The 13,435-nt window shown below is 41.4% G+C and overlaps 1 protein-coding gene across 1 annotated transcript in view; it reads right to left on the reverse strand.

Annotated features, from left to right (window-relative positions):
* wnk1b (WNK lysine deficient protein kinase 1b) overlaps positions 1–13,435 on the reverse strand; it is a 129,549-nt gene that overhangs the window by 58,499 nt on the left and 57,615 nt on the right. The window contains exon 3 of the mRNA XM_036577651.1: positions 5,544–5,716. Within this exon, the coding sequence (XP_036433544.1) occupies positions 5,544–5,716 (173 nt within the window). The remainder of the gene's footprint in view (positions 1–5,543; positions 5,717–13,435) is intronic.

Consider the following 13,435-nt stretch of genomic DNA (forward strand, 5'->3'; position numbering starts at 1 on the left):
CAACAGGTTTGTTTGGGGTAGAATCAGATAAGGCAGTGTGAGCTTACACAAATGCAGAACCTACCGACAGGTAAGTTTTATGCCCTGCCAAGCATAAATGTGCCAGAGGTGCTGAGTAGCGCATCCATCAACTGCTTACACAAGCTTCAGGTGGTTTCCAGTTAGTTAGCAGGACAGTTATATAAACATTACTAAGGTAATGGAAATGCCTCAGCTTTGTTTATTGTTCAGTGACTGGCTAGGAGTGGTGGTATTTGGGTGGTGGATCATTCTGGTGGTGTGTTAGTGTGTGTTGCGCTGGTCTGAGTGGATCAGACACAGCAGTGCTGCTGGAGTTTTTAAACACCTCAGTGTCACTGCTGGACTGGGAATAGTCCACCAACCAAAAACATCCAGCCAACAGCGTCCTGTGACCACTGATGAAGGACTAGAGGATGACCAACACAAACTGTGCAGCAGCAGATGAGCTATCGTCTCTGACTTTACATCTACAAGAAAGACGAGGTAGGAGTGTCTAATAGAGTGGACAGTGAGTGGACACAGTGTCAAAAACTCCAGCAGCACTGCTGTGTCTGATCCACTCAGACCAGCGCAACAGACAATAACAAACCACCACCACGTCAGTGTCACTGCAGTGCTGAGAATGATCCACCACCCAAATAGGACCTGCTCTGTGAGGGTCCATGGGGGTCCTGACCACTGAAGAACAGGGTAAAAGGGGGCTAACAATGTATGCGGAGAAACAGATGGACTACAGTCTGTAACTGTAGAACTACAAAGTGCACCTATATAGTAAGTGGAGCTGATAAAATGGACAATGAGCGTAGAAACAAGGAGGTGGTCATAAATGTTATGTATTTAATTTACTTACCTCAAATACTTGGTAAAGCTGCACTATCCCTGAACAAATTCCCTCAAGGGGAAAAGAAATGTTGCATTAATTTCAACTTTGGCCCAATTCACTCCTGTTACAGTATGCACAAGGAAAGTAATGCAGCTTAAAACTTCGGAGTCAAAAGTCCATTAGCAAAATTCAAATCATACCAAACCTATGCAGTAAGTAATGAAAAATGAGTGCACATTCCCCTCAATAAGAGGTGTTCAAATAGCAATCCTTTTAAGAGGAAAAACAGGCAAGGCTCCTTTGCAGCATGAGTGACATGTGGGCCTCCAGCCAAAGGTGAGCTCAGAAGTGAGGGCTGGGGGCGTAACAAAGCTCACATCAAAACTATCTCCTCATTCGTCAAGCGAAGCAAAGCCATCTGCACAAACTCACTATCTCAGCTATACATCTCTTCTAACTCGTTCCACAGAATAAGAAATGCTGAACACAATTTAAGGTGTTCTCCACAACAGCACAACAGCCTGAGAGAGCCAACATTTCAGCTCCTGAGTGCTTGAGTGATTACAGGACGGGACAACTGGTTTCCAAAAAGGTATTTACCAACCCTTTAGGGGGCCGGACTGGTAAATCTTCACTGCTTAACACGAGAAGGTGAGCAAATAAGTTTACATAAGCTAAAACAAACGAGACAAAAGCCTCTCGGTGTGGTCTTTGGTGGCCCACAATTATACAGAGTGATCAGGTGTCCTGGTATGCAGCAGGGACACTCCCAGGTTTTGACCTTTTGGCCCAGATACCACTGAAGAAAAGAAGAAGAAAAATAAAAGGACTGCATTTGAACTAAAATGAAAGTAAACTGCACCTGATTATTATGTCAAACACAAGGAAACAAATAACCACAAAAATGAACTACCTGCAGCTATGAAAACAACAGGAAAGGCAGTTAGAGGCCAGCCCTGTTAACTAGGGTTCGACGGATATGAAAGTTTTGTGGCTACTAACAATATCAATTTTGGGCAGCTATGAATTCAAATGACTGCTAACGTCAGCCAATGTCATTTTATATTTACATTATAGATGCCAATGAAGTTAAGCAGTGATCACTGATATGATTGCTGGATTATCACGCTTCTTTAGCTCAGCCAAACAGAAGAAACGCAGCTAAGTAATAATTAATAAAAAATGTTCTTTTGGTTTCCATTTTTCACTTCTTATGGTTCTTATTTTTCATTATTTCTTCTCATACATATTTTTGGTTATAACGTTATGCTACTTACCATGATGGCGTTTTGTGTTCGGGTTTTACTAGTTCAGCCTGTATTATCATACAGTGTCTCATACTGAGCTGCCCAGCGTCTGAGGCCCATGTGTCAAACACAAGGCCCGTGGGCCAAGTCAGGCCCGTGACACGGTCCTATTCGGCCCAAAATTATTTATACAAAATGATTAGCCCGTTTCACCCTGAGATGCACTACAGCCCCCGTTCTGACCCCCTTTTCCCAACAACAATCAATGGGCCAGTAGTTACACAAAAAGAAAAGGTGCCTGGTGTCTAGTTCAAGCAAACAGGCAGCTTTAAAAAACTAATATAACAATTAATAATAAATAAAACAATTTATTTTTTATTTGGAATTATTTTTTAATAAGTATTCAATGCATATTTTGAATAAACAATGGCCCGTTCAGGTCAAGGTGAAATGTTAAGTAAAAATAAAATATAAAAACACAGCTGGACCATGGATTTGTTGAGATTTTTTAATATATTTTAGTGGTTGAGTTCGACACCCCTAGTCTAAGGTTTAATCCATCTTCTCAAGACTGTGAGGCAACAGCACAATCAAAAAAAAGGCTAATTATCAGTGATATTATCGACTGATATTGTCAATACAGCAGATAGCTAAAATAGGCCAACCGATATATTGGTCAAGCCCTAATAATAACTTTTCATTATGTGGGCCTAGATACCAGTCTACACATATAAAGGTGCCTAAAAGGGTTCTCTGGAGTGTTGCCACAGAAGAAGCACTTTTAGTTCCTTTTGTTTTGTTTTGTTTTTTTAATAATCTTTTGGAAGATTCTTTGGGGGATCAAAATCATTTTTTTTCTACAATAGTGGTTCAACCTTCCTCCCTTATATCTACTGTACTGTAGAGTTTTTGCACCAACCTGCAGCTAACATGCTGCCCCCCCCCCGCCCCTTACTTAATATTCACACATCAGGCATCTGACCCAGTCAATCAAGGACTTCTGAAGAAATCAATTAGCTGGAGCAGGTGTGGCCGACTGTGGTTCGAACTATTCCACAGGTAGATCTCTAGGACCAAAAGATCTTTAGGGGACCAAAGGGGTTCTTCTACAGCAGTGGTCACCGACCCTCCTCTTGGAGAACTTTCCTGCAGAGGTTAGTTCCAACCTAGAGCTAAGATGCTGCCCCCCCTTACCCAATACGAAAAAGGATCCACACAGAGCCAAGAAAAAGAAGTGCACGACTGACCGAAACACGAAAAGTAAGACCAGGCGTGTCACTGTCTCTTTCTTGCTTTCAATGTCTCACTTTTTCCTCAGCCTCCTGGTATTTTATTCTCTATTCCCCTCGTTTCCCCCTCATTCCTGGCCTCTGGTCATGCTCATGGTGTTGCTGCTGTTGTGAGCCGTGTGATTAGTGCTCAGACAGGCCAAAGACAGACATTTAATTGTGCATGACTGGGACTGTGAGGGGGGGAGTCGTGTGCAGGCTCATCCTTTGACCATGAACTCAGCATGCCCTGAGCAACTCCAACAGACATAAACAAAGAAGACAATCCAGAACCTTGTTAGTCCAGCCACTATCGCAATGCAGTCATGTTTTGTCCATGTTTTGTTTAACTGACGGGTCATTTTTAAACAGTTCGTGAAGTAGTTACTAGGTTTTTTGGACCTATAAAAGAGGTCAAGGGAAGAAGGAGGAAAAAAAACGAAAATAAACTAATGCAGAGTTTGGCCCCATCTGTGTGCGCATGTCAGAATCCACACGTCCACATGAGGGAGCTGCTGACCCTGAGTCTGAGCCCCAGCGCTGGCCCTCTGTCTGGTCAACACTGCTCTGCCTCTTCCACTCTCCACATTGCAGGAATGTTTGGAATCTGCATCAGCAGCAGCTGGCGAGAGGGCAGCAACCCACAGTGCACCTCTCACATGGAGGTGGCACGCCGCTCTCCTCTCGCTCTACCGTTGGGGACTTTTTCTAAAGCCACCCTATTGTGATTCAGTGTTTTATAACAGACAATAACCGGCCTTTTTTGGTCTGCAGCTTTCAGTCCTGCGATAGACACATGGCATGAAAGCACCATTTAGGTGAAAAGAAGCTCTGCTATGTGTTCTGACTTTTCACACCCTGAGGAGCTGAACAACATCCCTGATGTTCTTGGGATAAACAGCGTGGAATTGTACAAAACTCACAGAGAAAAGGTTATGCAAGTGGCCTCAGATTAACAATCCATGAATAGGACCACCTCTTCGCAGAGTTTTAAAAACTGTGACATAACTGCTTTTCACTTAAAATATAGTAAAACTTTACTGTAGTTCATGTTCACAAGCCTACATGACAAGTGACAGACATACGGAGAAATTTTTAAATCCAGGGTGATTCAAAAAGATTCATCTGATTTTAAAGCGTCAGATTTTTACAACCATGAGGCGCCTAGGAACCAATCACATACCAATTGAAAGAGGGGGTCATAGAGTTTCTGACTGACTCCCTTAAGTCTGCGAGGGGATGGAGACCCCTGAGCAGAAAGCATTTTGCGTTCTCCACTTCAATAAGAGTGAATGTCATAACTGTGCAACGTGATTTTCATGGTCAGTGAACCTCCAACAGCTCAGAGCGTTCGCCGTTGGTTCCACAACACTGGATGACCTCTGAAAACGCACTAAAAGAGCTGTGAGTGCAGCGACACCCGACATGCTCAATCGAGTATGGGATGAATTTGACTATAGCGTTGATGTTGTCTGTGCAGCTGGAGGAGGTTCATACTGAGCACTAAAATTACATAATAAACTTTATGCTCATTTAAACCATTTACAATTTACTGCATTGTTCTGTAATGATTTACAAGGGAAATAAATCATTTTGAAATTGGATTAATCTTTTTGAATCACCCTGTATTCTCCCAAAAGGCTTCATTCGTCATAACTGTTGTATTTGTCAACTCTGATGTTTTTCTGACTTTAGTTTATGTCATGACACTTTCTGGGTTGAAATGATAGACTTAGCAGCTCAGTGTCAGAGTGACATAAGGCTGATAACATGACAGTCAGGCTCGTTGGCCACTGGGTGAAGTGAGTTTCATTGCACCATTTATAAGATTTGTGCTTTGTCACATTAGCATTATGTCACTGTAATATCATATAAGCTATAAAGTCAGTTGTAATAACATGCTAAGACATTTCGCCCAAAAAGTGTCAGCTAAGACAAATGCAGTCTTTATAATGCAATAATATTGGAATAAGCCTTTATAAATGTTTATGTAGATTTAGGCCAGGTGTCATGTAGCCTTATGAACACTGTCCTGCTGTAAAATACTTACCTTTAACATTTCCCAAATAAAATGAATTATATTGAAAGTGTGAAAACAGATCCGGATACTAAGCAAATCAATTCTACAATCAGATCAATGATGTTTGTGATTGTGCCAGTGGAGGGCAGACATGCTGCACTCACGTTTTTAAGGTGCCTGACGTCATGAGCTCCGTCACCAGCACAATGCACTTGCGCCCCTTTAAGGGAGACTCCCAGGAGTCGTAGAAGCGAACGATGTTGGGGTGCTGCAGGCCTTTCAGCATACCCGCCTCTTCTTTGAAGCGCTGCCGCTCAGACTTGGACAGCTTACGGTCCTGCACAGACACAAACAGAAGAGACAAGGCAAAGCCTTTAATGACTAAAATTCAGCCAATCAATATGTACAACAGGAAATGTGGAGTTTGATGAGTGCTCACATTAATGGCCCGTCCACTAGGTTTAAACAATTTGGGGATAACATCTAATTGCTATTTTCTGACCTTTTTCGAACTGAGTATTTTCTATAAATTGAGCTCCAGGCCCATTTTTTGGCTATGAAGGGCACAACATCCAAGCTTTCTAGCTTAAGGCCTAAGTGCTATAGTGCAGCAGACTGAAAGTTAGTTGTCTGCGTGTCGTCATCTACACAGTACGTGATTGCTTCGGATTCGACTAACTAAACTACAGGCGGTCCCACCATCTCAGTGTTACTGGATTAAATTTCCCCTACTTAGAGCTTCCTAAGATAACACTGTTAATAATGTAGGCTATAATAAAAAATTGCAGCTCTTGCGACTGGAAAATTGGACTTGAATATCACACAAAAACTTGTGTCTGAATCTATCTGATCAGGACTGTGTGGCTGTTTCTGAGACCCCAACCCCACTGCAGCAAACACAAGAGTCAGCAGTGGAGTCACTTTCACTCTGTGACATCTCAGCTTTAACTTCACAGCATGCATGGAAGTAAATAATCATCAGGCATTCTTTAAATGAATTTTACGCTAAATGAATGTCCCTCTGCCTGGTGAAAGCACTCTCTGGTTCAGGCACTGTAATCCAATACCATATTCTCGCCAGGGCTTACACATGAGTCAAAAGTGCTTGCGTGGACAGATCATGCAGCGCCAGGGTGGACACAAGCCCAGAGCACATCTACCATTCAGACTTTTTATTTTATTCTTTTAAACATGTTTGTAAACCACATACACAAAAATATACAAAATGCTATTTTTGGATAGACACCCTGTCACATGACCAGATCAGGGAAAGAAAACTACATCCACCCCACCCTCAACGTGACCCTAAAAACCTTCCAATATCCTTTCCAATGGACAGTTTAATGGGAAAAACTGTGAAATGAAATGTTTCTTCCCACATAAGACATCCAGTTTAGGTAAGCCAGAGGCCAAGTGGAACTGTATCATCTCACTCTTCTTCATCCAAATGGACAGAGGCCCTTCCAGCTCACAGCTCAAACCATGTTAACAAGCCCAACTGTAATCACTTCAACAGATATGCATTAAATTGATGACACAGTGGGGAGGGAGAAAAAAAAAAAGGTCATTCATTTTTCTTTGCCCTACTTTTCCCCAAAAAACGCCCACTCACACCACCTACTCATCACAGCTCACTTCAGAAACACCACAGGCCTCCTTATTCACTATTACCTCCTGCATTTCCCAGCTCTAAGAAGCTCTTGCTACACCAAGCCTGTCTGTCCACTCTTGTCCGTCTCTGTCTGGTCAGCTGGCATCCTGCCAGCGTATAATGCTTAGTCCAATCACCATTAATGCAGACGCAGTCGTTCATTTTCCAACAGCGCTTCTGTACTAGCAACGAGCATCTGCAAGCCATTAAGAACTACTAATCCCCATGGGGGCAGGGGCATCCGCCGGAGAGAGAGGGCAGGAGAGAGAGTGCATGACTGAGAGGAGAAACGAGGGAGCGCAGGCAATTATCACTATCAAAATAATCATAATTATCTCAAATTTCATGCAACCTTAGTTGAAACAATTGAATTTAAATATTGAATACCTCCATAAGGAACAGGACAAAGACTGAAGCATCTAAGCAGCTTAAAATGTAGGTCTGTGTGATCTTCAGGTCCATCATCAAAGCCATAAACCATTCTGTACTAGGAATGTACAATATATGGTGTGTTCATTTTTATTTTGACATTAAGCTTTGCAACGCTAACATTGCTGAAGTCTGCATTACACAAATGGGCTTCTAAGTAATCACCGAATGCCTCAGTACAGGCTGTGAGCAGCTCAACCAATAAAAGATGCTTTTGGACATTAGGATAAATCAAGGCATTCACATGATTCAACAAAAATAACTAACCTGGGTCAAAGATTAGACAGGCTCTTTAAATCAGATCACATCACAAATGTGTTTTCATTGTATGGAAGATGTCTCACAATGTAGCCTTAACTAGGGGTGGGAATATGACAATCATTTTATTATGATAAATTACTGATGAATTATAGCTTAATTAGTCCCATTTAACTGGATTTAGTGCATTAAATGTTGAATGAAATCATTGTATTTATAGTTTTTGAGTGTGTTTTTTTTTTTTTCAAGTAGCACAATTGGTTCTTTTTTGTGTGTCAACGTATCAGTAAAAACTTTAAATATCTAAATATGATGACACATATTGTATATCCAGAAAATTTTATTTAAAATGTACTTTTTATTAAAAGTATCATGTTGTAAGTGTCATATCACCCACCTTTAGCCCTAACCTGAATACTGAATCACTGCCCTAATTCCCCTCTAAATGCATCCCTTTGTTTCCATTGCTAGAGTGGTGATTAGCTCCCTTTGTGAACAGTTTATCTATGTAAATACTCAGTTTCTTTTCAAATACTGTAATATTTATTCCAAAAACACAAAATATCACAATCTGACTTTCCCCCCTAACATCGTTCAGCCCTGTTCCACATACTTAGCAGTTTATGAAATGAAACATGACATTGAGAGGACCAACTTGGCGCGCCGCTAGGATAGCGAGGGGTAAACGGGGGGGGCAATCTTATCTGCCATCTCAAAGAGTCTGAGAGGAAATCCAATCAATGCCTGACTAGGACAAAGGGAAAGGTCTTCTGCAGCATCTCGAGGCTGCAGAGCTAACCTTCATGCCAAGCTAAAGATGGGAAAAAAATAAAGCCACTGAGCACTCCCATCACAAAACTGCATTATTTTTGCGTTCGCTGCACCAAGACGTCCTTCTCTGCTTGCCTACAGACAGAAACGAGGCAGGAAGCATAAATGAGTGACAGTGAGTCAGAGAGTGTGAGGGAAGTTAGCGCATGGTGCACATCTCGTCTTGGCAAACCATGTGTCACTTTTAACACCCCGCTGCTTAAAATACACATACAGGTGGGTCTGTTGGGCTGACATTTGCAATGAAATAGCACTAATTTTCATTTCATACCATATTTCGGCATTATAGTAAGTCTGTTTACGTTCACCAACAGTCATTAATCGCGGTAAAATAAGTTCTGGGGCTCAGCCAGCTGGCCAGACACGTCTTACAGAGTCTTCAGCGCAGACTGTCCTGACCGACAAACATAAACAAACTCACAAAGGCAATATTGTCGTGCTGGACAATATTGCAGCTTGGCTGGCGCACAGTGAAGTGCAAGACAAACTAAACCAGCCCTCTTCTTATATGTAAAAAAGCATAATTCCCTATTCAAACATTTAACTTATGACACATTTTGCAGTACAAACATTTGGTTTGATCTAAGTGAAAATAAGTTGACATCTACAGGACATGCAATAAAACAAAATCTGCCATTTTTTACATTTTATTTTTCCCCCCTGTATGTTACATTCAGCTTTACATGGTGATATTGCTGCAACTCCTAGTTCTGTCGATACTCATTGTGCTTTTAGACAACCTCATATCACTCAGTGCCTGCTCTCATGTAAATACAACAAATCTGTCTCATATGCCATGGAAATATGCAAACAAAGATTCTATTATTCCTACTCTCTTATACTTTAACTATACTTTTGTCTATTTTTTGTCTATTTTTTTATTACTGCCTAACTTATGCTTTTTTTTTTTCTATTTTTTATTTTCTGCATATTACATGTGAGTTTATGTGCAATTATATGTCTTGCTACTGAAACACTGCAATTTCCCTTTGGGATCAATAAAGTTCTTTCTTGCTTGCTTTCTTGCTTTCTGTCTGTGTCTGTAGTTCTACATTAAAAGGTACAGATCTCTGTCGAGGATGTGTTTAGTTTCACTTAGAAAATCACCAAAAACTGTGTTTTGACTAAAACTGAAACTTTAACTAAAAACTAAAAACCTTGCACAATACTGTCCATTGAACAATCAAAGGCACCTCATCAAGCCTTATCAATAACCGTAAGTGCAGAAGCAGAACTTAAAACAGTAATGCAATGCAGTGTTAGCAGAACTTGAAAGTACAAATAATCCCTGATGAATCTGCCAATTTGTCCAACTGCACATTTCTGAAGTTTTAACCTGATTTGATCTCGTAATCATGTCCAGCTGTAGCCGAGGGCTGAGATGAGTCCATTCATTTTGGTCTGCAGGTGCGTTCAATAGCACACACGCAAACTTGGCTTTTATCTTTGTCCGTGTGGAAGGTCACATGATAAATGCAATAGAGGACAATCAAATGTTTATTCTCGTCTGCCTCGCACAAAACACCCCGTGTTAACTACACCTCTCGCTCTGGCCACTGCGTACTACCTTTCAGCCAGTAAACAACCGCGCCACACTAAGGCAGCCAGATTCAACAGTGGGCCTGAGTCCTGAGTGGTTACATTTCTGGAAAATTCACTCCTGCTTTTTAGAGGAAATAGGCCTCATGCCTGCATGACAAGATAATGGATGCTTCACCAGTCCTGAAATCCCAAAATCAAATTAACACCAGGCTTTGTTTTTCTCTCGGCTCGAATGAAAGCCAGTTTGGCAGCACAGCGATTCTAGAGAAGACGCACGGGGGAAGTGGGGAGAAGCCGCACTTGGACTTCTGTCTTGCAGGCATACGACTCATCCGATTTGTAAAAAGACGCGTGGGGGTGCATTAACAGCTGCTCAATAGACCAGCACACATTCAGCCCTGCAACAGGCACACAGCTCAGACCATTAACAACAAGGAGGAGGAGGAGGAGGAGGAGGAATCATTTAATAAAATCTGCAAAAAAGGGTCTGAAAGAAGTACCGCAGTGACTCGGTGAGGCTCCCCCAAATAACTGTGCACTTGAATAACCCTAAGATTTGCATATGTAATGAAGCTGAAATGACTCATGCCAGTAGGCCCTTTTTTTCATGTGCTCTCATAGAAGGTGCCAGTGGGGATCGGAGCATGAGATAGATCAAAGGCCTCTAAGCACCAAAGAGCAGCTTCCAGCAAGTGTGCAAAACATATCTAAATGGAGATAAACCCAGGAGCTCTAGCCCCCTGGCTCAGGTGGGAAGGGATACAAGAACTGCCAGCTATTCAGAGGAGAAAACAAATGCAGTGTTTCTCAGCTTTGAGTTGGTGACTACATCTGATTGGGTCACACAGGTTGATGATTAGAGAGAAGCCACTTCTGCTTTCGGTAGAATCTGAGAGAAGATGAGAAGCAACAAGTGGACTGCAGAACTCTTAAGAGCACTGAAGGGGCAGTGCATCTGTGTAGGAAGAAAATCCTGAGTGATCTCTGCCTCACCTGAAGAGCTTCCCTCACATTACCTACAGCGCTGGCAGTCATACAGTCAGAGAGCACCATTCTTTTATTCACTAGCCTTTGAAAACAGCCACCATGTACAAACGGTGTCAGGGAAAACAAGCAAAAAACATAAAAATATACAAAAGCCTCAACGACTAAATATAGTATCATGTTTTTCAGCATGTAGTGTGTCCACTCTATATTTATTAGACTGTTGCTGTCAAGTTTTCAAAGAAATCTGCAGAGATATTTTTCCACACCTCCCAATTTCTGTCTTAAAAGTTGCATTTGTGTCTCACAATCCAAATAATCCTGATTATCAACTTACTCAACAGTCCACACTGCAAAAATGGCATCTTGTCAAGTAAAAAGATCTTAAATCTAGTCGATATATCCAATATTTCCCATTTTGAGATGGTCGTGCACTTATTAAGATTATATAGCTTATTTCTAGACATGATTTACTTATTTTAGGTCATTTTATTGAGTAAAATTCTCACCATACTGGCGGATCATTTTGCTGGTTTCAAGCTCATTTCTTAAAACAAGCAAAATGATCTGCCAACGTAGTGAGATGATTTTACTTAATAATTACTTAATTACTTAAAACACATAAAAAATGTCTAGAAATTAGGATTATTATCTTAAATTAAGCTTACCATAATCTCAACATGAGAAATATTAGATTTACTGACTAAATTTAAGATCATTTTACCTGACCTTTTCTTGCAGTGCATAAAACCTTGCTTTAAAAGCCAGGTGGCTACTTTTTATGTTCCAGTGCAGTTTTTCCCTTCTTGACAGCTACACATCCTTTCAGACCCACAGCGCTGAGTCGTCTTCTTGCGGTGGAAGGATGGCTGTGGATGTTTTTTTCAGATCTGAAGCAGCTTGATTTTCTCCTCTCTCTCAAAGATGAAAGCTTTCAGTGCTGTTTATCTGATGGGGAGAGTTTTGGCGTCTACCGGGTCTTGCATGGTTGTTAGGAGTCCCACTTTAAAGTCTGTAGCTTTAAAAAAATTCTATCAACTCCAGTTCTGGAAACTAAAATGAAATGAAATAAAGAGCTCTCTATGACTTTTGCACAAAATTACATGCAACTGTATGGTGAAAAACAAAAATCAATACATACACAGTTTGATGCAAATGAGGCTGATCAGCCAAGACATGTTTGATCTCTGTAATTTGCTTCTTTGCTTTTGCACTGGAGCTACACGGCTACAGGTAATGGAAAAATACAAGGTTATAAGTAATGGAGAGGCTAAAGGAGAAAATTACCGAATGTGATTTTTAGCCAAACAGCAAATTTAATAGACCTCATAATGCCCATTCCACTATCAAGTCTTTAGACCAGGCAAGCTGTTTGAGGCCTGAGTTTCAGCTAAATGAAACAGAGGCTGCATTTTCTGTTCTGCTTGAGCTGTAATCCCACATCTGTGCAGAGCTCTGCTGCAGCCAGCAGCTAAAAGTGGAAAAAAAAACAAGTTGGCAGTGGGCCCTGGTTTCTAGGAACTGTATTCTGTAACGGTGACGGTACTTTTCCACAATAATGGAAGGCAAATAGGAAAATCTGGTTGGACCTGCGAAGAAAACCTCTGAACTTGAATCTAATATACATGCACATGTGTGGGAGCTCGGAGGTGTGGGGTGGGGAGTCTGTGCGCTGATTATCTGTCAGTGCTGAAGCTGCTGTATGTCCAGGAGAGGCTGTAAAGTGCTCCTCAGTGGCACGCTGAGCACTTACAGTTAATGGACAAACAGAGAGTGTGTCCTAAGAGGGTGTGAGGGGGGCTCCAGTCCTCCAGGCCTTTGAGGGATTCATATTTCACAAACGCTGATACACCCCTGCTAAAAATAACCAGAAAATCTGGTATCCACAGTGTGTCAGACACCTAGTGGGCCAGGGGCAGAGTCCCACTTGCTGATAAGCAGAGCCAAAAAGGCCCCATAAGGCATGAAAGTCATGCTAAGCAAGCAAGTATGCGAGCATGCCCACACTTCGCACAATGTCAGGACAAGGGGGTCATACATAAAGTACTGTGCAAAAGTCAGAGACCACTCTTTATTTATTTAATGCCCAGGAAAATGTTGTCCAGAATGAAAAGTAGGCAATTTAAGGCACAAAACTCACACAAAAGCCTCAACAACTTAACACAATATGATTTTTTTCAGTATTTAGTGTGTCCACTCATCGTCTTTGTCTTTCTTTCCTTCTTTCTTTTCAGAAGACTCATTTCCAGTCCTTCCAAGAAATCGGCTGGGACATTTTTCCACACTTGCAAAGCATTTTCTTCTTTTCACAGATCAAGTATTTCCAATTTATTTAGACTCGTCAATCCAAAAAACCTCTCT

This window comes from Colossoma macropomum, unplaced genomic scaffold (assembly GCF_904425465.1).
Source record: "Colossoma macropomum unplaced genomic scaffold, Colossoma_macropomum, whole genome shotgun sequence".
Taxonomy (NCBI): domain Eukaryota; kingdom Metazoa; phylum Chordata; class Actinopteri; order Characiformes; family Serrasalmidae; genus Colossoma; species Colossoma macropomum.